At 39.8% G+C, this 27,113-nt stretch overlaps 1 protein-coding gene across 4 annotated transcripts in view; it reads right to left on the reverse strand.

Annotated features, from left to right (window-relative positions):
- ncam2a (neural cell adhesion molecule 2a) overlaps positions 1-26,053 on the reverse strand; it is a 315,525-nt gene extending 289,472 nt beyond the window's left edge. Inside the window, exon 1 of one of the 4 annotated variants that reach the window (XM_008429298.3) lies at positions 25,647-26,053. In XM_008429298.3, the coding sequence (XP_008427520.2) occupies positions 25,647-25,896 (250 nt within the window). In that variant the 5' untranslated portion in view covers positions 25,897-26,053. Of the gene's footprint in view, positions 1-25,104; positions 25,175-25,646 lie in introns of those variants that run through there. The other 3 variants (XM_008429289.3, XM_008429279.3, XM_081597478.1) reach the window with 3 other exon arrangements.
- Positions 26,054-27,113: the final 1,060 nt, after the last annotated feature.

Below are 27,113 nucleotides of genomic sequence, written 5' to 3' on the forward strand. Positions count from 1 at the left end.
AAAGCCACTTCAAAAGCACCAAACATTGCTTGTACTTCATTTCTAATTAATTTTAGAGTATGAATAACAACTAAATCTTAAATTTTCTCTTTAAATAGTAAATTAAAACATCAGGGTATGAATATGTGAAGGCAAATTTTTACAAAAATTGCAACAAAATGAAATAACATAGGAGAATACATAAACGTATTGAAGTAAATTTTAGCCGTAATGAAACAAGTTGAGGCACATTAGCTTATTAGAAGGCTAGAAAGCTAAAAGCTGTGTGGTACTGATCATTTTCCTGGACCTTTTTCCTCAGCCTGACCTCTTTTTTCTTCTGTGTTTGTTTATCTGTCTGCTTGTTACCCTTTCACTCCATCCTCTCTTCATGTCCCTCCTTCAATCTTGCTCAGTAACAGGTGAGTTCCCAGAACTAATTACAGGCGGCTCTCCCTGGGAGCAGCGGGCGCCGGCTCATTTGCAGGCGGAGAGAGTGCGAGAAGGCTGCCTAATAACATTTTCTACCGCCTGATTAAAAACAGACCATAAATCACTTGTTCACATGGGTCTGTGTACATGCACACACTTATTCACATTCACACACACACACGGCCAACGTTTTTAGCAGGCACCAACATCCTCTGCAAATATTTTGAGGGTTGAAGGACACATCCTGTCTCACCATCACATGAAGTCAGCAATAATTAGTCATGGACACTATATCATCTATCAGTCATAGATTTCACTTAGTCTGCAAAGAATATCTCCAGTTTATTTTTCATTTTAATTTGTGTGATGAGGCAATAAAAATGCAAAGAGGACCATAATGACCTCCACTCTGAGTTTGAACAAAGGAAATGAATAAAGTGATTTCTGCAATGAGGTGAGAACTCATTAATGCATCCCTCTCCTTGACATTTAGATGCTCACTATTGATTTTGCAAGCCAGGCATGTGATTTACTGTTTATATCTTCCTTACATGACTAACCAGGGAAATGAACATGGGTTTGCGTGAACCATACCAACATGTAGGTGACAGGCAGAGAGTGGATGCTTGTAAATATGAAGCTTTCATGTGCTTTAATTTACTGGATGAGATTCTCAATCTGGATGTCAGGCCTATTGTATCGCAAAAAGGATTTGATGAATAAATCATAATATATATAATAGTTAGTGGTGGAACTTAATTAAATGTTGCAATTAGCTTAAATGAAGGGTATGTCATCAATCGCATTTTAATTGAAAACCATACAAAATTGATAGAACAATTAAAAAAAAAAAAACATTTCTGCCGCTAAATTATTGAATAAACAGATATACAAACTCAACAACAAAGATATTATTGAGGTTATTGAATCATCAGTCATCCATCGCCGTTTGCACATCAGATTTACAGACGTACTTTAACGTTTTAAAATCTACATAATTAATTAATAGATATCAACGAATTAAAGTTCAAACCTTAATAATAATAATAATAATAATAATAATAATAATAATATAAGCCATGAATTAACTGAAAACTATTTTATTGGACCGATCTGACAACAGGAAAAAACCAAAAAGCAACATATTATCCTCTGATTTAAAGAAGTTCAAGAGTAAATTAGAATTTAAAAAATCAGAAATGGGGTACAGAGGCTTTTCTGGACTTCAATGAACCACAAAGACAAGTTAAATGTGACTTATTATGCTTCCTTGAACAGGTTAGGACAGGTCTATACAAAACATAATTACACTTTTTGCACAAAATCATTCTTAGATAATGAGATTTCTGTCTGGTCAGTTCTCACTATTTTGAGCTCTTTTTAGAATTAATACGTTTTAGTGCGTATTGTCACTTTAAATCCAAATTTGCTGCTGCTGGCCACGCCCTCAGCCCCAATTTAACGTTTACACTCTCATGTGAAAATGGCTGCAAACAGACACGTAATTTTACAACCATAGATCTTTGAAAAGCAGAAATAGTCTCCTGCACAACCAACAGGAATCCAGAGAGTGGCTTCAGGATGACACGTCGACAACAAAACACTTGTCTTTTCCAGCAGCCATTGTACGGAGGAAAAACCAGTTAACTAAACGTGTTGGAATTCTGTGTGGGTTGCTAGGTAACGGGCGGAACTCTGCTAGGGTTGCTAGGTAACAGGTTGGGCTAAGCTGGGGTTACTAGGTGGGGGAAGGCTTTCGTAACTTTCTCAAGAAAAGCATCAACTTACTGCCAAAAAAAGAACAGCTGGGTGTTTTTTTAAGCACTCGAGCTGTTTTTAGAGGCAGTGATCGTACAAAACGTGCTTTAAATCTATTTGTATGATTTGACAACTGCGATCCTGACACAGTACCTCAAAGAAGAAAGGCGTTGTTGAAAGAAGAAAGTCAAAGCAAGGCTCTGTGTCTGTTTGTATTCCAAAGTCTCACACTGACACGCGGGTCAACTGACTAATCATCTTAATGTGCGCAACAGCCCACCCAGTATGCCCATATGCACACAGTCACACACCCAGAGCCGTCCAACTGGCCCCCACTGAGCCTCATATGCTGCGGCGCAGTTCATCAGTTGCTTCTGGCATCTCTCTGCACAACAACCCAGCAAGAAGATCAGCACCGATAGCGTCACTCACCCTGCACGGCAAACAACAGCCACTTTGTCACGCAAACTGCCGCAGGAACACGTCACATGATCCTCACCTGGTTGAAACGAACAAATCCACGCTGGTTTGTGTTTCTGATGTTGGTAAACGACAGAAAATAGCTGGTATTTACTGGCCTGTCCTTCACACACAGTCAACCTGATAGACCCTCCTGTCAGCTTCACTGACTGGAGACGGCTTGATTTGAGCGTCGGGAGTAAACATTTGATATGAAAGCGTGGGGGCCGTTTCTTCAGACAGCAGCGAGTGAAATATCATTACAGGATGGGTGTCAGAAATGTGGCGCGAGTGAAATCTAAAGCGACTTCCAGCAGAGGTGGGAGCAGCTGAATCTCCCGCTGCTCAGATGTCAAGCTGTTTCATGGAGGAACACGCCGATTCTTGGCTCCCTTCTGCCTTTTCACACCAGTTATAAAAACTATTGTTGTTCTGCAGAGGTCAGCCAGACATGCATCGAGATGCTGAAGTCGGTACACACTTAACTGCTGACCACATTTCTGCTATTTTTTAAAAACCTTTGCAGATTTCCAGTTTCTCCAGAAAGCTGCAGGAGTTCTGGAGCTCAGTGTGGAGAGCAACACGCTGCAGATGGCTGAACATGTTGAGCGCAGCCACGCTGCAGCTCCCTCCCTCTGAGAGCCTAATGGACTATCGGGTTTTCTCGTGATCATTTACGCAAGCAGGGATCCTGCCAAGAGATTATGATAGGACTGTAATCGCTGGCAGGCTCAGGAGGTCCAGGTTTTGATTCAAAGCCTGAACTTTTTCCCTCTTCCGCTTATCTGATTTTCTTATCACAAGGAAGTTCGTCACACGCATGAAGATTAAATTAAAAGTTTTGCAATTACCTGAAGAACTCAAGTCAGGAGTCGAATTTAATGCGAGGCTCTGGGATTACAGGAATCCTAAATGAGTAAGAGACAAACTCAGGTCTTTGACTGGCTTGTTTTGCATAAACTTCTGCTGATGCAGGCGAGATCTTTACTCAACGCTCCGAGCCTTTGGCTAGAAAGAAGCAAAACCCAAAACATCAAAAATCAAAGCGTAAGCAGAATCCTGAAATAAATATGCACATAAACAAATGTGCACAGCTGCAGCCCCTCCTTGATTTGATTCATCTTTCCACTTTGGTAACCCTTTGCATTTGATTTGCATGGAAGACCTTGAAGGCAAGACCTGCGGCTGTGGCCAAATGTTTACATACACTCAAAGTTATTTGGTTTTAATGGTGAAATGACTGTGAGGACAAAAAACAAGAATCTGGTTCATGTGTAGCTACTAAATATTTTGGGTAAATTTCCTGCATTAAGTTGCACCTTGATTAACAACGAACAGGCTTCTGATTTAAACCTGGTTAGAGTTAAAGCTGAAATAAATAAAAAAAGCTAATATGAAAAAGGAAAGAGGGATAATGTAAAATAAAAAAAGACGCCATAGTCTGGAAATTAACGATTCCCTCCAGTTTTACGTCTGGACCTGGGGTCTATGAGTAGATTTTTGGTTTTAAGACCTCAATGTCAATGTACTTGAAACTGAAAGTCAATATTTTAAAAATAAATTATAAAGCTGACAATGGAAACATTACTGTTTGTTCTAATTCAGAGTCTGATCTATTAAAATTATTTTTGGTACATGGAAGAATTGGGAGGCAAGAGGAAATAAAACCATTAAATACCATCTAATCTTCATCTTTTGATAACATTTTTAGTTTCTATGTGTTGCGTAAATAATAAAAATAGTTTAGAGAAAGTTTAGTTGATTTCTAATCTGTTGCCTCATCAGAGGAACCAGGTTTTCTCAGTAATGATGAGTTTGTAAATTCATTTTTGGTAATTTAGTAACAAATAATTCAGTCAGTTTCAATAAATCAGTGTATATGAAGAAGAAGTACAGCTGACTATCATCTGCATATTCAGTGATGGGATGAACTATTGATGGTAAAAATTGAAGTCGACCCAAAACAGAGCCTTGTGGTACTTCACATGTAATCTGACATGATGTGGATTGAAAAGTAACCCAAAAAAGGCTTTTCGTTAGAGTGTGATTTGAGATTATGCCACATCTTCCAGTTTAAGTTTTCTCTGCTAACAACAGCCATCAAATGAACCATTGTGTAAGCATTATGCTAAAAGTAGGGCAGAGCAGAAATGCCACATACCATATTTATAAGTTTATCAGCCAACAGAGGACGTGTAAAGGAGAGATCAATCACTGAGTTGTGACTGCAAAAACGCCAAATCTCTCATTACTATTTTACAGCCTTTGAGTTTTCCACTGCCGCAATAACAGTTAGAAGTCATTAGAAATTAGATTTGTTCTTTTTTTTTAAGCAATCTCTCGAAACAGGGAGGTGCTGAAAGAAGCAGTTATCAGTCGCCACAAAGCTAATTCACTCCTAGATGCAGAGGGACTGCAGTGGAAGAGAAAGAGCAAAGCAAAATTGTTTGCAACTCTTTGAGACAATAGATCAATAGGTCCGGTCTGCAGCGCGGTGGAAACTGTAGCACTGAACGGTATCTCTGGGAACAACACAGACCCCACTTCAAAGCGGTAACACTGGAACTCGTTATACATTGCTAAGCCTGAAATAAATTGCCAACACGGAGCTGTGCAAAAGAAAATAAGGTAAAGCTATGTAAATACAAACGGTAACAATCTTGGTGTAGTGCTTCACCGTTGTGTTTGGTGCTTACATGTGGTTGATACAAAGATTTCAGATAATGAGTTTATTTTAAGAGCACTACCTCATGCAGGAAATCTCTGCACAGCTCTCAATCGGTTTGGCTGCCCACAAATAAGTGATGAATCCGTGTCCTTGGCTGTGCGGAGCTTACACACTGGCTTGCAGTTTCCCTGCAGTTATGCAGCGATTGCTTGGCCAAATAAAAACAGAGAAAGAACCAAAAGAATCCACATGTAGGTATTACAGGGATACCAGAGCTTGCTTTTGGCAGCGATGAGTCTAGTTTGATGACTGTTTTGTTTTCGATGTACTTTTGGACTCCCACAGATAATTGGCTCAGAAGACAGTAAACTTGAGTGAAGACAGAGGTGTTTTTTAACAAACTCTAACGTCAGCTTCTTTTTATGCACAACAATGTAAAACAGTAAAAATAAATAAAAAACCAAAGATCTGCAGTGCCAGTATATTAGAAAAGTCTTTTCTTATTGTTTATTAGAGAAAGAGAAGACATATATAAAACAGAATAGCAAAATACACATCAACTTAGAAGGTCTGAACTGCAAACAAAGGCAAGAAAGTCAAATATTTACTAGCAGCAGACACATTTTCTGTATTCCCTCTGTATAGACTGAACTAAAACCTTGGAAAGGGACACTTCTCAGAAAAGCAAAGCTTGAGGGAAACAAACATCGACTAAATGTGCCACAGGCATTGATAAATCACAACCTTTGAAACCTAGATGTGATTGAATCGCTTGCAAATTACCGAGTGCACAACCTGTGACAAAGGTCTGAGTTAAGATACAAATCTAATTTGAGGCAGGGCCACACAAAGTCAACATGTCGAAGACTCTTCTGGGCCTTAAGAAAGTGAAACCAATTCTGTGAGACGTTGGACATCAGCAGCAAATGGACACACTCAATTCACACTTTGCTAGGTACACCTTGTTTGGCAATTTCCTGAGAGATTCAGGTCCAACGTGACACTGAATCACTACAGATTTATTCACTGTATCATATTCTGCAGCAGTGTTTTTCAACCACTGTTCCGCGGCACACTAGTGTGCCGTGAGTGATCGTCAGGTGTGCCAAGGAAATTATTCAATTTCACCTACGATACCGTATTTTCCGGACTAAAAGCTGCTACTTTTTTTCTAAGCTTTGAACCATGCGGATTGTAGCCCGCTGTGGCTTTGCTGTGTATTTTTCTTCAACCACCAGGGGGCTCTCTAGCAGGAAGTGAATCATTAGAAGTCAAAATTGTAAATCAAAGAAGGACGTGCTAATTTTCAACCACATGCTAGCAGCAGGCACGACGGAGAAATGTTTTCAAACTCATATGATGCAGCTTCTAAGTTGAGGGCTGTCGATCTGGCAGTACAGGAGGGAAATAGAGCCGCTGCACTTAAGCTCGGTGTGAACAAAACCATGGTTCGGCTTTGGAGACGGAGTGCTGCGTAATTAATATATCCAGCATATTTATTAGGACGCAGCCCTCTGCTGGGTCCTTATAGAAAACCAAGAGCAGCTTCCAGTTTTGTTTTTTTTTTTTCCAAAAAAATTGAGGGTGCTAGTATGGTGCGCTCTATAGTCCGAAAAATACGGTAATTGGTTTTAAAAGATTTTTTGAAAATTAATTATCTGCAAATAATGCCATCTTTGAGTGTCTGCTGTAGTAGAGACTAGCTGTGTAATTATGTGATTTTCTTACCACTAGATGGCAGTAAAGTGTTTCCCCAAAAGTAAGACAGTGTCTTACTTTCTTTTTATCCCCAAAAGCCCCACTATGTCTTACTTTCGGGGTATGTCTTATATTGGAAAAAAATTGTCGAATTTTTTGTTTTAACCATAAAATTAACATTTATTAACAACCTGAACAGTATTGTATTCACCACAAAACAGTTTTATAAAAGGAAGTGCAGGGGATGGCGCGGTGACGTATGGAGAGGGGGACGGTGCGGACGTGGGCAGGAGGCGGCGCGCAGCTAGATGAGAGGGAGGCGGCAATACCCCGTGTTTCCCCGAAAGTATTTTCGTTACTTTCGGGGTACGTCTTACTTTTGGGGTATGGCTTGTATTAGCCGACCCCCCTGAAACCCCCGACACGTCTTACAATCGGGGGTGTCTTATTATCGGGGAAACACGGTAGGTACAGAGCATTTTACATTACAACAAGAGAATTAGTGATGGATGAATGTTACAGGTAGAGGTGAGAGCATCGTATCTAGCAATACTGTGATGGAAAAGACAGAGAAGCTCAGCAGTAGTTGGGTTGGAAAGAACATGGGTCCATTTCCCACAACATTATCTGTGTGAAATGAGCTTCTCAAGCCTGGCTACTATAAAAACTAAAAACAGAGAAGCTGAGAGCTGTTGAGGAAGAACTTAGTTTTTCTTCAATTTCTGCCAGGAAATCAGCTGTTTTCATCCAAATATGCACAGGTTTCACACCAGGTGGGTAAAATATACATATACTGACATTTTGTACTTGCAACTCTTCATATTGTAACAGTGAATATGAAGTGAAATCTTTCCCAAATATTAGAGGTGTGCCGATCGATCGGCCACCGATCATAATCGGACCGATTTTTGTGAAAAAGTGCATAATCGGTGATCGGCGATCATTGTCTCTTGTTGCCGATACCGATCACCTGCTTCTCATTTCGCAGCCTGCCTGTGCAGCTGGTCTCCTCTTTCCTTCACACTGCGCAAACACGCAGCAACAAATCCTAAGCGATGTGGAACTATATCGCACTGAGTGAATGGGGAAGTTTGCGTGTTGTGGCGGAAAATTGAAGCACGTCAAAATGCATTAACACAACAAATCTAATATGGCATAAAAACAATGCCATACTTGACGGAGTTTGGCTACATCGAGGCTCACTGCAGTAAAAAAGACATATGGAGGATCAGATAGCAGGTAAAGCAGCGCACAGCTACAAACACTCACCCGGATTAGCATGACGGTCAGAAAGCTAAACAAATAACCCACAAAATGATTTAAGTCTTCGAGCTGCGATGTAAGACGCTGGTTCTGCTCTCGCTGTTGAACCGCTGCTATGCGCTACAGGTAGTAATATTTCACAGACGGAGCCGCTTCTGCTCCACTTGGTAGTGACTCTCACACCGAACCTCTGATTAAAGCTGCAGCATCTAACTTAAAAAATAAATTTTACATACATATTAAAACTTTCGCTGTACTAACATGAGACAGATAATCTCTGAGAAAAGAATCGATCTCCTCCCTGTTCTGCATAATTACTCCTCTCAGTCATAAACAGCCACTCAGAACTAGCAGTAATCAGCTAGCCGCCATGCTATCAGGAAGTTTTCATTCAGTAACTCAGGATTGTTTATTGTAATGGATCCTGTATTTGCCTTTGAATGTTAAGTTTTATACTTGAATTTTTTGGCAATGTTGAGAGGTTTTATTTTGACTCTTTGCATTATTTAGCCTCTTCAGAGCCTTCATATGTTATCAGTCTGTTAAAGATAGTATTACTGATAGCAGTACAATTTGCACAATGCCTGTTTTGTTTAGTTTTCTTCTTGGAAAAAGTTATTAAAAACAAGTTTTTGTCTAAATTAAGGTGAATTCATGGTTCCTTTTTCCACATAACCGGTAGTGTTTAGGATAAAAAAAATAATAATAATAATTATGTGATCGGTATTGGTGATCGGTATCGGTGATCGGCCCTCAGGGGTGATCAGTATCGGTATCGGCAGGAAAAAACCTGATCGACACATCTCTACCAAATATTATTGCTTCTTTCAGAATAAGAATTATTTTCTGTATTCCGGCTATAAGATGCTTGTGGATTAGATTGTAAAACAGTTTGAAGTTTTCTACAACTTCTCTAAATTTAACACCACAGTGTTGTGGCACCGTTCAGGCGTATTTTTGAAGTGGACGTGTTAAGTGCAATTTGAAATAAGAAATGTAAAATGTGATAAAAATACATTTTTGTGTTTATTTGATTCCTATTCAAGAGACTTTGATAAGAATGACTATATCTCTAACATATAGTCATACAGAGTATCTTTGTTTACATTTTTGGTTGGTGGTGTGCCTCGTGATTTTTTCAATTAAAACAATGTACCTTGGCTCAAAAAAGGTTGAAAAACATTGATCTACAGCATCTCAAAGGTGTTGGATTGTAACAAACTCGTCCTGTTCCAGAAACTAGCTTGATGTTGATCTAATCAGGAGATGTGGAAAATGCTCAGGTAAGCTGTTTTGTTTTAACTCAATTTGTACGAAGGGGGCAGAAAATGTGCCAAGGAAATATTGCCAATACATTTATACCTCCACCAGCAGCCTCAACGGAAGGTCCAGGGATGAATTGGTCCAGGTGTCAATTTGTTTTCTGCCAATGTCTCGTCCACTTTCTTGAGAGATTCCTGAGAGTCCAATGTGAATTATAACCAACTGTTGTAGTCGATCAGAAATGGTTTAGATTTAGAAATGTTTGAAATGGGAATAAACAACAACATCATCAAGAAACTAATGAAAACCCAAAGGTCAATACAACACAAATCAATCACAAAATGGGGTTAAAAAGCATAAGAAGCCACACTGGGGCATAAATGTGACTGGACAAACAGCGGGCTTAGTTTGGAGACCAGCTGGCGTCCAGTGGACCTTTGCTGGTAACTAGGCCTAGAGAAATGAACACATGATCTACCTTTGTCTAGTTTGGTTGCCTACACCAAGGCCTTGCCTCATGAAGCCTGTATTTAGCACTAGGACTGCTGCCCACAGAAAGGGGAACTACGTTGTAGGCCAGTTGTGAGATGAAACTGTAGCACAGCCATGTTCCCCACATTTCTTGTCGGTAATTGGCGGTTATGTTATATAGTTCACACATGCCTTGTATATGGCATCTGCAGGTTTCAGAGAGTCAATATTAAGACTTTTTAATGCCACACTGAATGAAATTTAAGGTAAAAACTATAAATACGTGAGATGGTGCTGTATTAGTATATGGGTTTCTACAGCCTCAACTCCGCCAAGCTTAAAAGTTTGGTTGATTTGCAACAGAAGTTGAGCTGTTGGCAAAAACAAACACCGTTCAGCCAACTGGCCGTAAATTTGCTAAAATGACAGGATGCTAAAATGACTAGCTAGCAAGTAGCTAGTTACCAGTAGCCTCAACCGCTTCAAGAAGATGCCTTTCCCCACAGTAAAGTCCCGCAATAAAAACCAACTACAAAGAATGAGACTAAATTGTCTTGTGATTAAAGTATTTAAGGCCAACTTATATTCTTTCTAACAAATTTAAGACATTTTAAGGCCTCCATTTTAGAAACACAAATTTAAGACTTTTAAAGGATGTGCAAACCCAGGTTTAGCCCAGAAAACTTGCTAAGCCTGGTGGTTGGGTCATTCATCCAGCGGCCCGTCGTATTTTTGAGTTAAAAATGTTTAAAGTTGACAGAAAATTTTATCATTTTGTTATTAAATACCATATTAATACCTGAACACCACCTATAAGACCTTAAAAGATGCAAACATTTTAAAAAGACTTAAGTAAATATCAATGCTTAGCCTGGTGGGGGCAGAAGTAAAGCCTGGTGGCCCGCCAGGCTTATAATACACTGAGGTTTCCCTCAGTGTATTATGGTGCAAACAATCTACCTGCATTTAGATGATCCTTAATGGACTTGTCTTGGTCACACTTCCCAATTATTACAATCCTCATTTACAAATAATTCATATTTTATGTATTTAACCTGGATTATTTAGTCTTACAGCTCCAGCGGTAATTTTCTAGCGATTACAAGTTGCAACTAAATAACCTAAATCACATCCGGCATAAATAAATATCTCCTCTAATGTGATACTTCCTAAATCCTCCACTGTGGAAATTGCTTAACTGCAACAAAAGAAGACGGGGAGAATCTATTTACAGATTATTTTAGTGAATTATGCTGTGCCACGAGCCAATACTCTTTGCCAGTTTTTAATTAAGTGGACTTTGTGGCAAAAAATGAATTGGCGCTGGCTTTTCTTGTGTCCGGAGAGTTTGAGTGAATAGTCATTGTGTTAATCCTCGCTCCGAGGAGCGCCGTTGTGAGCGGCCTGGTAGCTGTGTCTAATCTCAGCCATTGCAAAGATAATGATAAGAGTAAAGCGGCCCTCAGGGGCAACGCGCTCGCCATGTTTGTCACCAAGAATTTCACGCTGCTGTCAAATATGTAAAATAAAAACACTGATATGCTGCGGTTGCATTAAACCCCGACTGCAGAATCAAATTAAGCACTCACTTACATTTGAGGGTTGTTGTTGATTCTTATTACGCCACAGAGAGCTGAAATTAGTTGTTTAGAGCTGCTTGGCTGACTGTTGTATTATTAACAATCACACGTGCAAAACAAAAGCTCTCTGAAAGAGAAGAAAGCAGATAATGCGTTGTGGTAATTGAAGTCGGCTCGGCACCGGGAAGGCTTTGTGTTTTACAGGAAGCACAGAGGTGGGACAGCGGTGGGCTGAGTGTTACAATCACACAGGTTATGTAGAGACCCTCGGGGAAGTGGGAAGGGACCTCTGTGAACTCCTCATTTCTGTGGGGCTTTATGTAGCGTGACGGTTCCAAATGAAACTCCCCGATCATGTGGGAGCGCTCTATTAATTTGTGGCTCAGGCCGCCTCCTTGGGGAGAAAGCTGCCACCGCCGCTCCATTCCCCCTTACAGCGCCCAGCTAAGCCTCTCCCTGCTTATTGACTGCGCCCCAATGTTTCTCCGCATCCGAGGCCGCGGCTTTCGCTTCAAGTGCCGAGACGATCTATCATTCCTCGGCTCGCCCGCTGCAGACGCTACAGGTTGGCTGAAAAAGCAGCGTGAAATAAAAGTAATCTTGGGTTCTGGAGCAATAAACTGGCTTTAGCTAGCTGGAATTCATCCTGTTCCTACAACATGGAAAGCTCGGGGAAATCTAATCTATTTCTGCTGTAAAGTCCTGGAAGTGTTGTTGAAGTATGACCACAAGAGTGGTTTGAAGCTAACAAGAGGAAACCTGCTGGGAGCGGCTGCCAAAATTGGATCCAACAGAACCTCTGTTCCCCTTCTGTGAATCAAAACTGGCACCGTGAGTTTGGGGATTCTGCATAACATGGAACTGATTTACTCCTCCTGGCTGCCGTAGCTGTTGTTTCACAATACAAAACAAGACTCTGTTACAAAAGCAGGTGCAAATGAACACGATCACAAGGCTCTCTTAAGACTCGTGCCCTGGAGCGAACACAAGCACATGAAAGGACGGCCAACACCAACCAACATCTAGCAAATCTCTCTGGGAGTCTTATTCCTGCTTCACCGTTTCTCAGGAAACAACAGGGATGTGAAGATAAAGCTAAAAGAACAGCTGGACTTACTTTCTTCTCTAAATTAAGATATGATGAAAATTTCAGTGGATTCTTTGAACTTTGAAGCAAATATTGTCCAAAAGATGACCTATTATGCTTCCTTGAACAGATTAGAATCATTCTATGGGCTGCAAAATGTTTTTTTCACAAAATCTTTCTTAGGTAATTAGATTTTTGTCTGGTTAGTTCTGCATATTTTGAGCCTTTTCGAGCATCTTGTCACTTTCAGTCCAAATAAAACTGCTGCTGGCCACACATTTACAGTCGCACGTGAAAATGGCTGCAAATAGATGCTCAATTATACAACTATGCACCTTTGAACAGCAGAAGTGGAGCCTCCTGCACAACCAACAAGAATGCAGCAAGTGATTTCAACAACAAAACACTTGTCTTTTCCAGCAGTGGAAAACCAGCAGATCAAATGCGCTGGAGCTTTGTTTGAGTTGCTAGGTTTTTGAAATGGCTCATTTTCCACACACCAAAAAAATACCAACTTATTACCAAAAAACAACTAGATGTTTTTTTATTATTGTTTTTAGAAGCAGTAGAGACCCAGATGGAAGTATAAATACATGCAAAATGTAAATTTTAAGCAAAAGGTCCCATAATTTTCACAAATGGCAACAATGGGAAAAAAAATCACTCCCTCTTAACTAGAAGGATAAACAACTTAGGGTTCAATCAAACGCCACCTTGGCTTTCTACAGGTGACACTTAGTAGGCAGGACAGTAAAGTCTATCCTAAAATATTCTCCTGTTATTCTAGCATGCTGTGTAGAGCAGCAACATCTGAAATCTTTACAAGAGCGAACAATGACGAGAAGGAACAATGAGATCCTGTAGAGACTCAAAGAGAAATGGAGAAACACTCCAACATTTTGTGTGCTGCATTTTTTTAACACATTAATTACACTTTTGAGGGAGAAAATGCTAGATTGATACATCAAAGCTTAAAAATAACCCAAAGAGCCAAATCAGGGTTTTCCCCAGTGTATTATAAGCCTGGCGGGCCACCAGGCTTTACTTGTCCCCCCACCAGGCCACAGTGGGGGGGACAACATTTTAAAAATACAAGTCTTTTTAAAATGTTTGCATTTTTAAGACTTCATAGCTGGTCTTCAGGGATTAATCTTCCAATCTTCCAACAGCACATAATTATCAGGTGATATTTTCAAATTTCCTGTCAACTTTAAACATTTTTTAACACATTATTAATGTTCCCAGGAAATAACTTCAAGAAGACGCTGCTTGGGAAGCTACCTGCATCAGGAAGAGAAGGGATTTCTTTCCCCCACAGATGTTTATCATGAGACTTGAGTGGGGAAAAAATGGAGCCGGCTCATGAAGAGAGGGAGAAAAGAAAGAGAAAGGAGATTGGAAGAAAGAGGAATCAAACTGGAGCGGATGGGAACAAACATATGCCAACCCGTACGGCATTAGGAGATTCTGTTTGAAGATTGTCTGGCGTGAAGAGGCAATCAGGAGAGCAAAGACTGTTTGGCCTCGCTCTTCTGCAGCGTCTCGACCACATCTCAAGTGTCCTTCCTCCTCCCCTCCTCCGTCTCACCATCATTTATCACTCACTCCGTCTCATCTATCCCTCATCAGGCGCTGCCTCCTATAAATAAAGATACCAGGCCACCGGGAAGGAAATCCGAGAGGCGCAATTTCTTCAAGGCGGTTTCTGCATCAGTTCTTAACAAAACCAATCCTACAAGGACACAAGCTGATGGGATATTAGTGCTGGGAAGCAGCAGAGTGAGCGACACAGAGCGCCCTCTTGGGTCTTTGCAACCAGTCACCACAAAGGCACAGTGACGAAATGATTGGCAGGATCTCCTTGATCGGGTCAGCAACGACAGCAAGCTATTCAGCTGAGAGTCTATCAATCACAATTTGGCTTAATTAACCAGCTGGAACGAGAGCTAGAGAGCTGAAACGGGCAAATAAATGGACATAAGGACTTATGGTGGACAGGATCCAACAGAGTGGAGCTGCAGATAGTTTAAACCCAGAGGAAAACCAGGATAACGAGCGTAAGGAACGCAACTTTACTCCGAGATCTGATGTAATAAATTGATTTCTGTAAAAGAACCTAACCAGGTTATCTCAATACCTCCAGTCTGAGCGCAGTAGGAATATGGTGAATTCCCTTTTCTCTCAACTCATTTCTGTTCGTCTGATGGCACACGATAAAAAAACTCCTTAGTTTCAGTCTACAGATGTTTGAAAAACTCTTTTTTCCACATGAAGACACTAGATTCTCTTTATTAAAGCCAACAATGCTTCCTGAGATCTTCACTGAATAATATTTAAGTTAAATATACATCAGGATGTATCACCAACTGTACTTTCACCCCCAAAAAATGCTTGCTTCTCACATTCAAGAATCCCTTTAGTGCAAAAATACAGAATTTTCCATCAAAAAGTAAAAAACAAACATTAAATAGACAAAAAACTTGAAGATGATATGATAAAAAATAAACAAAAGTCATAACCTATTTATTTTTCTATATTTGTACAAACCTGGAAGATTCTGGCTGGATTGATAGAAACGTTTTCCGTTCAAATGTTAAAATTCAGAGATATTTTCCTTTCAGGGTTTATTCTGATTTGAATTAAAAACATATTTTTGGTCTGCTGCTGTGAATTAGCTCAAATTCATCCAACAAAATTAATCTAAACAGTTATTGCGTGGCAACATTTTAGGTCTTAAGCAAAGAAAGGAAACAGCAACAGAGAGGGAAAATGTGTACATGCTGTTAGCATACCCTGGCTAACAATTAGCCGCTAAGGAAGCTAACGTTAGCATCTGCTTCACTGCAAAACTGAAGAAGAGCTGAAATGCTGTCGTCAAATCTTAATTATTGTACAAATAGTAGAAGAATGAGCAAAATTCAAGCAGTAATTGTTGCAGAAATATCTTAATTTCCAATAACAAACATTACCAAATAGATGTTTCCGCATTTCACTTCTTCCTGATTTGTGAACGATTCCTTTAGCTTTTGTCCACGTTTGTGATAAATGGCATCAAGCAGCGGCGAAAGGCTTAAATCCAGCTGGCTCCGCTTGATAAACGTTGTTCTTCTGCTGTCAACAACTAGCTTCTCTTCATTATCCTTCTGTGTTTCACTGTTATTACATTCAGCCGTGTATTAATCCATCATCCAGCCGCGCTTTTCTACAATTCGTCTGAGTCCATCACAAAAGCCTTACAGTCCAAACTTTATCTATTACCTTCTAGCAAAAAGGCTTTGTTATTAGAGAGTAATTAGCATTTGTTGCATGAAACCCACCAAACAAAGGCCTTTTTCGTGGGAAAGAGCCTAATTTTATCAGCTTTTTCAATCCAGCTTTCTAAGTTTACTTGCATGAGGCTTTAGTACAGGAGCAGCAATGCATGAAAAGAAATACGTGAGCAGTTTCATCTGTCAAACTCAAGAAAAATGTCCTTAACATAACCATTTCATCAATAAACCATAAATCAATTTAACACCAACCTTACTTAAAAATGCTTTTGACCTTCTCACTTGAAAATGCAATAATACTTTATTGATCAGTTTAACTCTGCTTGTTAGCTTGTCAGGTAATTTGTTTTTCCCAGTTCCTGGCACACATCGTGGCATCTCTGACTTGCAGAAGATCACATTTTTCTCAGGCTTTTCCTGCTACAACACCCTGTCAGGTGGTAATGCTTCCACTTGAAACTGTAAAATGTAAACAATTCTTACAATTATGTGATAAGGATAAAGCAGTAATTACCAAGCGCTCCTTCCACCTCTAAAACCCTTTAATTAAAACATTTTTCATGTCAAAAACACAACATAATGTTGAGTTTAACAGCTCAGGAGTTCTTAGACTGTTGTGCTCTTTTTTTCCAGGTGCTCATTAGCCATGTCAGTGGTAATCATAGAGTCTGGCTACAGAAATCAATAGGATGCCAGCAGGTTTACTGCTCCACACAAACATCACAGTTAATTTAACACAACTTCACACCTTTTTCTCTTAACACTCGGTTCAATATAAGCTTTCACAACTGAAATTACCAAAACAAACTTTCAAGTATTGACTGTTTGGCACACTGCAATCTGACAATTTCTTCAGTGCAGCTTTTACTTTTCACCGACTCAATAGCGCATCAAAAATTGGTCCTTTGGTACAATTAGCATAGCAACAAAATAAACCAAAATGACCTGGTGTCTGAGCTAATAATAATCTCAGTGTTACCATTACGACATCTGTGTTACTGTTAGCATTAGGAGGGCTAAGTTTAGCCTGTCAAAACAAACCAGAACTACATGTAAGCTGAGCAAACATCGCACACTAATATTAGCTAAAAATGCTTATTGACCATAAACCATAATGTGCTAATGAGCATTTGTCACAAATGTTGCATGCATGCTGTTTTTAGCTAACGTTAGCATGATTATGGAGCATTTTCAGCTAGTTAGCATTGTCACACCATAGCATTTTCAGCAAGCTGAAAATTACTATTTTTATCCAATGTTAGCATGCTAACACAAGTGTTTTCAGCTAACGATAGCATGCTCACATATTAGTATTCTCGGCTAGCATTAGCATGTTCTCATGTTAGTATTTCATTTAACATTAGCAAGCTCACAGTGTTTTCAGCTAATGTTAGCAAGCTCACAGTGTTTTCAGCTATTGTTAGCAAGCTCACAGTGTTTTCAGCTAATGTTAGCATGCTCAGGGTTTTTTAAGCTAACATTAGCATGTTCTCACTTTACTGTTTCAGCTAACATTAGCATGCTCACACATCAATACTTTCAGTGTTTCTCAGTAGGGCTGGGAAGGACTAAGCATGAGGAATCGCTGATGTGTGAGTGCTTTGCATCATGGGAAGGGCTTGTGGCACAACTTCAGTAAGAGCAGTACATGATTGCCTGTCAGTCTGCAAACGTCTCAAAAACCAACAGAAAATGTTGCTAAATTTGTTGCTAGTTGTCTCAGAGTCACTAGCTGGAATCTGAAAAGTTGCTAAACATATAATCATAGTTGCTAAGTTGACCACAATGGAGGCCAAATTTAATTCAGAAGGTAGTTTACGCTAATTAAAATGTGTAAAACTGGCATGAAGATCAGATTTAAGAACTCATTCTAGTATAACACGGTATGGTGTTGTTTATGTGACATGGTATACCATCCTTTAGTTCCCCAAACACTGAAAAATTATTTTGTTTAAGCCAACCCTGGCAGGCAGACCAAGTAAAGAGCACAGCAGACTGTCTGCTTCAGTTTTAATTTGTTTATAAAAGCATTATATCATAAAAATGATTTTTGTGCAATTAACTTCCAGATATGACTCACGTCAGCCCACTCTGAAGCGAAACCCGAAGGCTTGTGTGTAGTTATTAATATAGAAGAAGTGGGTCACTCCGTACACACAAAGCAAACTGGAGTGGTTCCGAGGCTGTGCTGCCACTTTTTCTGATCCCTCTGTTCGTCGTTTAATCATGCCTGCCAGTGCCCAAACCCAAAAGTAAGCCTCAGACCAACAGTGCTGCGTCCCCTGAGAGGAAGCGTGTTGGAGAAGCAGCCTGTGAAGTAAGCGAATGCCTGAGCTACTGAAGAAAGTGAGCAACAGGAGTGGGAGAGAGGAAACCACTTCCCCCCACCAGCCATCTGTCAGCGAGCCAGCGTGCCCACTGGTTCTGTTGTCACCCTGGCATCCTAGCTCTGCCTATTAGCCTGCTAGTTAGACTGGCATTTAGACTGGCAGGACAGACGCGAGCAGAAGCCAAGGGGTCTCCTGCTCGGGCAGCGGCAAACTAATGTGCAACTGCAGACAAGCACAAAGGAGCAAGCTGCAATATGCTGCAGCTGCCTCCTCCAATCACGTCACTCTGACTTAATTTGATTCCTACTCGACAGGATTCAATTACATTTTATTAATTTTGGCACAGTGCGACTACATCGAGTTTGATTCAATTTCTGCCGATGCAATTTAACTAGATGCAATCAGATTCCCTCGAATTGAATGAATTTTTAAACATAATCTCATCCTGTCTTCCTCTCGCCGTACAAATCTTCTCGCCGCTCTAATTTTCCCTTTCTGAGATTCACAATGTAGGATTTAATGAGCGATGCAAGACTCCTCCTCGCACACGGACCCCAACTGATCAGTCTATCTGCGTTTTCTTGCCTTCTAGTAGGAAGAGACTCCCTGAGGAGCACATTAGTCACTTCAATGACAAAAATGGGTAATTCAGGAGAAAATGAAAGAAGTTTGGCAGAAGGTATTATTGAACGTGCTGCTGTTTATTCCCACTGCACCACAAATAAACTGAGCATTTTTATAAAATACTCGTTAATTCAGCACTTTTGCCCCGACTTAAGTTGCTTCCAAGCCCAAAATATCAACCATTCATCAACTAAACATAAATATAATGGAGTACATCTCTAATTGACAATGTATTTTCAGAGAAAAATTGAACATAATAAATCTTAACAATGGACGTTTCAAAGCAACAGGGAACCAAAACACCATAACGCATTAGAGAGCTGTCACTGCAGATGAATGTAGCAGCTAATAGCTTCGTCAAACTACTAGTAGTTGGTGTGAAGAGGAGTTTTTAGGTAACTTTCATGGCGTTGCATTGATTCAACAGAAACATTCCTGAAGAAGTTTGAGTCCAGATTGACAAGGAGGCATCACAAAATCTGCTAAAGGCAATGAACTGGTACCAAGAAATTAAGATTAATCATGTTGAATCTAGCAATAAATTAATCTGTAACAGCAAAACAGATAAATGATTAAGCCAAAACTGTCCAAAAAATACAATCTCATTTTCATTTAAGATTAAAAAAAACCTTCTTAGTCTGTAAGAAAGCTCAACCCAGAACTCCACAAATCCCAGTTTTAGCTTAAAACACTGTAAAAATGAAACAAAAAAAAATCCTATTGATCACCTTCTACTGTTCAATTATTGATTGGTTATTCCAAAAAGTAATGATCAGATCAGCTCTAAACTATGATGATGTTCAGTCAAGCAGAAAAGGCAGAAACTTCTGGAGAATAATTGAGAAACTTCAGTTAACCCAAGTTTAAAATCTCCGCCTGGATATTTTTGCTTATTTTAATTGTACAAAATTCTTTAAATGTCCTGTGGGTAAATACATTTTCACTCATTCATCCATAGAAATCTAGCAAGTTATTTTCATGATTAAAAGAGAGTTTCCTCAGATTAATTTCACTTCCTGCTACGGCTGGAGTGAAATTACCGTAATAACCAGATATTGGCTGCAAAGTGCAACGTCTCCCCTTTTAGAAAAAATATGCTATATTTTTATCCTGAGTAACGATGTTCTGCAGTTTTATTCCCATTAGTCATGCTGTTTTGCTTATTTGATCATTTTTAACCAATAATCTTGTGTTTTATGGTGCAGTGATTGTAATTTGTTTCCATTTTCAGTCAAACAGACTGAAAAAGCTCAAATGAGTTTCAGTGAAATATGCTAACAGCTCATTCATTAATAATCAAACAATAATTTGAAACAGGCAGGAAAATGCAGACGTTAGAAAACCTCTCTCTCGTTCGCCAAGCTGTGCCGTCGTTCCTCAGACATCCAGGTGTTTAGAGTTTACGCTCGATTATTCAAAGCTGAGGCCAGAACGCGGCGCCTCGAGTGCTGAAGGGCAAACACGGGGAATCAAAAGCTTGCAGGCAAATAAACAGCATATCTATAACACAGAGATTGGCCTTTGTACAACCGCGGGGCCCTGCTGACTCTGGTCGCTGCTTAAATTGATGCCTGCATGCACAGCTGCCTCCAGGGACCGATCGCATTCTCATATATGTGCTGGCTCTTTACATCTCTCCTTTTTTCCATTAATCTAATCACGCAGCGCTGCATTCGCTCTGCGAGGAGCGCCGCAGAGCTTAAAGAGGAACTTGCGATTTGCTTTGCGTGATGTTAGGAGGTGTGAGAAGAATTGAATCAGAACTTTGTAAAAGAGGCAGTGTTGTGTATTTTCCAGGTACATAAAGCCTGGAATGTCAAATTCATTTTCATTTTGGGTCAAATCAAAAATCTGATTGTTCTTAAAGGGCCGGTTGTGCCTGAATGTAGCTATAAAAACTGTTAAAATATCAATAAATAGCATTCAATAAGTGTTTATTAAAGTTAAATATTGATCATCTTCTCACACTGATCAGTCCATCCAGGATTTGTGAATGTTTTTGTGTTTCTTTGCAATCAAAGTCGCAGAATTTGTGGTATTAATTTAGAAATATGTATCAATCGCTGTATCAATAGGTCGACTTCCAGTAGATTTGAGGCAGCTGTCACTTAAATCCAATGTTTTTGGCCAATTTTGAGAAGAATCTGCTTTTAAAATCAGAACAAATGTGAGGATTTGTTGATTTTGTGTGAATTCTACGTATTTGTGGAAAACTAGAGGAACTTATTGATTTAATTTGGAGTCTAGAGGGCCACATAAAAAGCTGCGGTGGACCAGATTTGGCCCCCAGACCTTGAGTTTGACATGTTATAGTGCAATCAAGTAACTATGTTTCTATTCAACTCAAATCTGACATAAAAGAAATTTTATTTTGTAATTTAACACCTTGAAATTGGGTCACTGTCTCTTTAAAAACTCCTGTTCTTTCTGAAACTCCGCCTTCAGGAAGTCATTCCAACATGGCTCCTCTATTAACCCTTTAAAAACATTTTTACCAGCTGAGAGTAGCTCCTATAACAAGATGCGTAGCTCCACCAGGCGTTTGCTAATCACTGCTGGCTAGTCTGCAGGAACTGCTCTGTGAGACAGAAACTTGGAAATTGTAGCCCTGAGGAGGAGCTGCGCCTCGAAGGCGGGGCTAAGTCCAACCAGGTGTTTGCAGCTGAATGGTTGCCATGAAGATTAGAGAATTTCTCAGACATGCATGAAAGAATCGAGGCAATACTCCAGATGATGTAAAGGTCAAAAAAGTTGATTTTACACGACACTGTCCCTTTAAAAAAAACACATCTGAGTATCAGAAAGTTTCGCCTCTTTTTGTATTCCTGCTTGCTAATGTGAGCATGTAGATAAAATATAAACCTGAAACATGGTGAAGTCTTTGCTCAGGGTGTAATGAGGCACACTGAAGCACGTTGGTATAAATCTTTTAAACCCTTAGTCCCAGACAATCGCTGTATCATCCCCAAGAGATACAGCGAAATATCTTAATTACGCCACTTAACATCACATCGGCGCATCCCGGGTGAGCCCAAGCAAGCATATAATTCATTGTGCTAAGCATCTACAGCAGCCAAATACATAAACCTTCAAGGATGCGGGGAAGAGACGGAGAGCTGGGAGTTCACAAGCAAATGTTGTTCCTTCAGGACCCAGAGGGGATAAAACGGTATTTAGGCGCCAGAAGCACCTGATTCGACGTCGGATCCAGAACCTCACACTGATGAAAGATCTACTACAACTCCACGCTTCGCTGCAAAGATCCCTCATCACTCCCATTACAGCGAGCCGTGTGTCGTCGGCTGGGTCAGACTGAGTTGACTTTGCTATCAGAAAAAGCTCGATAAGAATGGAAATTGGTTGGTGGGTGACGCAAGACCCCTGCAACGAAGAATCAGTAACAAAGCCGTGAATATTCAAGTGAAAACTTAAAATAGTGGCATCTCTTTGTTCAATGTCAGAATTTAATAATGAATGAAGCAGCAATGAGACTCTAAATGTTTCTTCTTCTCTGTTTTAAGGCCACCGGTTAGCACGTGACGCAGGAAGTTGCAAAAGTACAAATATCTTTTCCTAAAATCTAGTATATATCAGTACGACTTTATTATTATCCCCTTAGGGAACTTTTCTTTGCAGGAAGGTGGGAGAAAAAGAAAATTTGAACACAACACTGGTAAAACAGTAAAAAGTTTATGTACAAATATCAATAAAACAGCCTGAATAATAAATTAAGACATCACAGAGCCCATGTATGTGATTTAATCTCAGTATAAGTCCAAATTAACTGAGATTTCTTTAGAGAATAAACAGCATCATGAAGACCAAGGAACTGGCTTTTATGGAAAAATGGCAAGTACAGGTTTCAGCAAGTCAAATTTAAGACTTTTTAAGACCCTTTCAATGTCTCCTTGAATGAAATTAAACAATAAATCGGGTTAGGAGGATGCATATGCTCTCTACAGCCTTAAGATGGCTCCAGTTTGCACAGAAAGCATCTCGCCTCAAACTGGTTTGCAACGGATGTGACACAGTGGCGAAAACAAAAATTACCAACTGAGCTTCACACAAACGGGCTTATGACACAAAGAAGTTGAGAAAATGTTAAAGTTTTGTCGCCATCGTCGCTACAAATTGCTCGGTGTTGGGTTTCACCTACGACCTTTGCTTGTCGCCATCATTCATCGTTCCCCGTGTGTCGAGCTCTGTGACACAAAGAGCTAGCTCGTTAGCTTGCTAGCACGAAGGGCTGGACAATAAAACAATAACCTATTGTAATCAACACGTGATCAATATCAATACAAAATACATCTGATAAAGTACTCAATATTCAATATAGAAAATACTTATTGGGTTCCAATCCAGAACCACATGGCATTCTGGGAAATGTATGCAGAGGAAAGACTTTAGCTGCTCAACCTCTCACAGCCAGCTAAGCAAGTTTGGTGGCATCAACTAACTCACTCTTTGGTAACCTAGCAACTCACTCACTTTTTGGTTACCTAGCAACAACATCTTGAGTATCTTGCGCAGCAGCAATTTAAAGTTTCACTACTGTGACTCTTAACTGCTTAAAAATAAAAACAACACTGTGGAGTGAGAACAGGATAAAACAGGAGGGTTCAGATATTTATCACACACACACAAAAAAATATATATATATATATTTTATATATATATATATATATATATATATATATATATATATATATATATATATATATATATATATATATATATATATATATATATACTTATACTTATCAATATCCACTGATAAGTTTTTCAGCCATACCCTGCAGTCCAACAAGCAAGAATATACCAACCGCTAGTCAGTGGTAGCATCTATTGCCTTGAAACACAAAACACAGTGAAGATGTCGGCACACAACTCAAATTTTTGCCTGACATAAAAGAACTACATATATAAATATATGAGATTAAACAATCCTGTAATAACAAAATTTAAGACCAACTGACCACCACTGAGGCTGTAGATCAGCTACAACCATCATCCCTTTGGTAAAAATGGCAGTGGCAGCATCATGCTGAGAGCATCTTTTTCCTCAGCATGCCCAGCGAAGTTGGAGTTTAAAGGAACATTTGAAGAGCTGAATTATGGACATAAAGTTTTATTTATCCTCTTGTGATGAATAAAACTTATATGGACAGTTTTGCTTTTTTTAAAGAACATTATGACAATGAAAAATCTAAATCTTATCCCGATAAATCATAAACGATAAGCTGAGAAATCTAAAAAAAAAGAAGAACCTTGCAGAAACTGCAGTGGAGGTTAAATATCCAGCATCACAGTCAGCTGTTAGAATGGTCCAGTCAAAGCCCAGACTTCAATCTTAAGACTCTAAATCAGAGGTGTCAAACTCATTTTCATTTCAGACCAAATCAAAAATCTGAACGATCTTAAAGGGCCAGTTGTGCCACGATGTATTGACAAAACCATTAAACCGCTAAAATATCAGTAATTAACATTCAACAAGTGTTTCTTAAAGAAAAAACATGGAGATCTGCAGATTTTGCGTATTTGTGAAAAACTGGAGGGACTTATTGATGTAATTTGGACTTTAGAGGGCCACATAAAACACTATGGCGGGCCAGATTTGGGCCCCTGAGTCTAAACAACACCTAAAAATTGATGCAATCCAACTGACCTTGGGTAATTATAGTATATAGATTAGCAATATTGGTAGAGATGTACCACTCCTCACAATTATTTGCTTATTTTTGTTGGTTTAGCACAAAAAAGCCAAATAAAACACATTACGGTTTGTGCTTAACCATAACAACACGCTTGAAGATAAACCTTCAACATGTTAAACTGATGCATGTCATCAAAGGAAGTGGCAATAAAAGTTGTGCATATCTCTCTCTCCTTTATGGCCCCCAGTTTGAGCCTCAGAGCATTATGAGCATGCAACAAGCTTTAACGACTTCAGCCTTGGCAGCACGTTGCAGCGCTCTACCCCCACCTGCCGTCGCGCTCCGGAAACCAGAGCAGCCCCTCAAAACCTCCAACTAAATTTTAAGTAGATTTGTCATTATATATATATATATATATATATATAAAGGAATGTTTTGTGCTTTATTGAATTGCGCTTTTGCGATTTAAGAAATGAGGAGTTAGCCATTTCCCCCGCCCCCTCATGCTTCACTGACCAGCACATAATTACAGACACGACAAGTCAAAAGGATGCAGCTGCGCACGTTACCTTTAATCGCGCGCAGGTAACGAGTAGCCACGAACAGGTGAGCACGGACGCCCATTAACGGCGGTTAAAAAAATATTTTTAAAAATCCCCTAAACTTTGAGGCGCGTGAAGCCGCATCACGAATCTGTCGCGTGCTGGATGCGGAGACGTTTCAGCGCTATCTTCAATCTACAGTATGCAGCAACGCCGAGTGAGGGCACACACACAAAAAAAGGAAAAAGGAAGGCGGTGGTCCAAATAAATGCAGCTGAAGTTGGAGGAAATGGAGCAAAAAGGTAAAGGTAGCAAAAAATGTAGCGCGAGCGCTTAGTTTGTGTCTAAAAAGCCTCGGTTTCCCCATTCCTATAAAGAACCCCCATCATAATCCCCCTTTTCAGGGCGAAAGCATTCTGGCCCCCCGCAAGACGTGCTTCAACTACCAAACAAGGTCCACTTAAACAATCCAGCCCCACTTCTCCCCGCCTGTCGCAGCGGACCAAAATGGCACAGAACTTGTCCACAAAGTCACCAAGCTCCAAAAGGTTCTCTCGCATCCGGCTCACCTTGACTGATGCCGACGAGCACCCCGAAGAGGAGGGCCGCTTTCAGCATCATTTTCGGGCAGGTTTCGGGCTGCAGGGTGCTGCTCGGAGGAAAGCCGCTGTGGGAAAACGATGCTCGCTTTGCTCCGTTCATCCGCTGTCCTGGACTCCGCTGGCGACTGAGCTGCTGCTGCTGCTGCTGCTGCTTCCTCCCGGTCCTTCCTATGCGCGCGCTCCCGATCCGCGCTCGCGCCTCGTTCCCCTCCAGCATCGATCCTCAGCAACATCACTGCTGGTGGTAAACAGACCAGAAGAGGAAACTGCCTGTAAATGTGTGTATGCTTCGGTTCGTCTGCTGGAGGCTGTTCAGGATGTCCATGAAAGATCTTAAAAATATTTTTGAGCTAAAAATTTTTTTTAAAAAATCCATATCAGCAATGGCGCAAGTGTTTTTTTTAATCTAATACATGTTCTCCTACTCTAGTTACCAACCAACACAAACTTTGTTAAAGCAAATCTGCAAAATGAGGCATTTTTAATCCAGTTTTTCAAACTGATTTGATTTTGTTGTTTAGCTGCACTGGATTTACAAAGCAAACTGCACTAAATGCATGCAGGAGAAACCAAAAGTGGGAGTAATTTGCACCAATTTCTGCTTAAATCATACATACACAGAAGATGGAGATAAATGTTTAAATTGTTTTTATGAACACTAGTGGTGTGCAATACTGTGAATCTGGTGACAGCAGTCAGAGTCTCTCACTCAGTGGTTCAATCATTTATTACCCGCTAACATTTCTGATTTCCTCTTGGTAATTTGAATTAAGTATGTCGATATTGTTCTTGTAAGCATGCTAAATTATTTCTTCCTTTTCCCAACCGCTAATACTAAGATGCTAAGATACTAAAGATCATTAGATCTGCAGCCGATCTTAGCGCACCACCAGCATTAGCATATTAATATTTGTAAGCGGAACTTATGTGGGACTTATTTTCTTTGTAAACTGAGTTGCTAATCCAAGATGTGACGTCACAACACCTGATTTACGCAAAATTGTGTGTCCAGATTTTTCTTCGCCGCTTTGATAGTCCACCCCACTTTTGAAATGTTTCATAAAACTAGCTTTATTTTCTTCTGCTTTGCATATTGAACTAGCAACTGTTGTTCTGTTAGCTTTGCTAGCTTTCAAGCTAATTTGGCCTCATTCCTCAAAACAAACCTTGGTTCTTAAACATAATTAGAATGAACTGCAATCATTTTATTGGTTCACCATGATGATGGTTTTATTGTTCTTTTTACTAAGTAATCGCCTTATTAATTAGTACTTTAACTGCACACGTTCACGCCATCTATTGTGCTGCATAGGCAGTAATTGACAGAGAGCTATTTTGCTATTTTCTGATTTGGTAATTTTGATTAAAATGACAATCATTTTAATGATTTGGTCATGCTATTGGCAAATATTGCTATTGGCAAATATTGCTATT

The sequence above is a fragment of the Poecilia reticulata genome, chromosome 2 (genome assembly GCF_904066995.2).
Source record: "Poecilia reticulata chromosome 2, P_reticulata-male-v2, whole genome shotgun sequence".
In the NCBI taxonomy this organism is placed as follows: domain Eukaryota; kingdom Metazoa; phylum Chordata; class Actinopteri; order Cyprinodontiformes; family Poeciliidae; genus Poecilia; species Poecilia reticulata.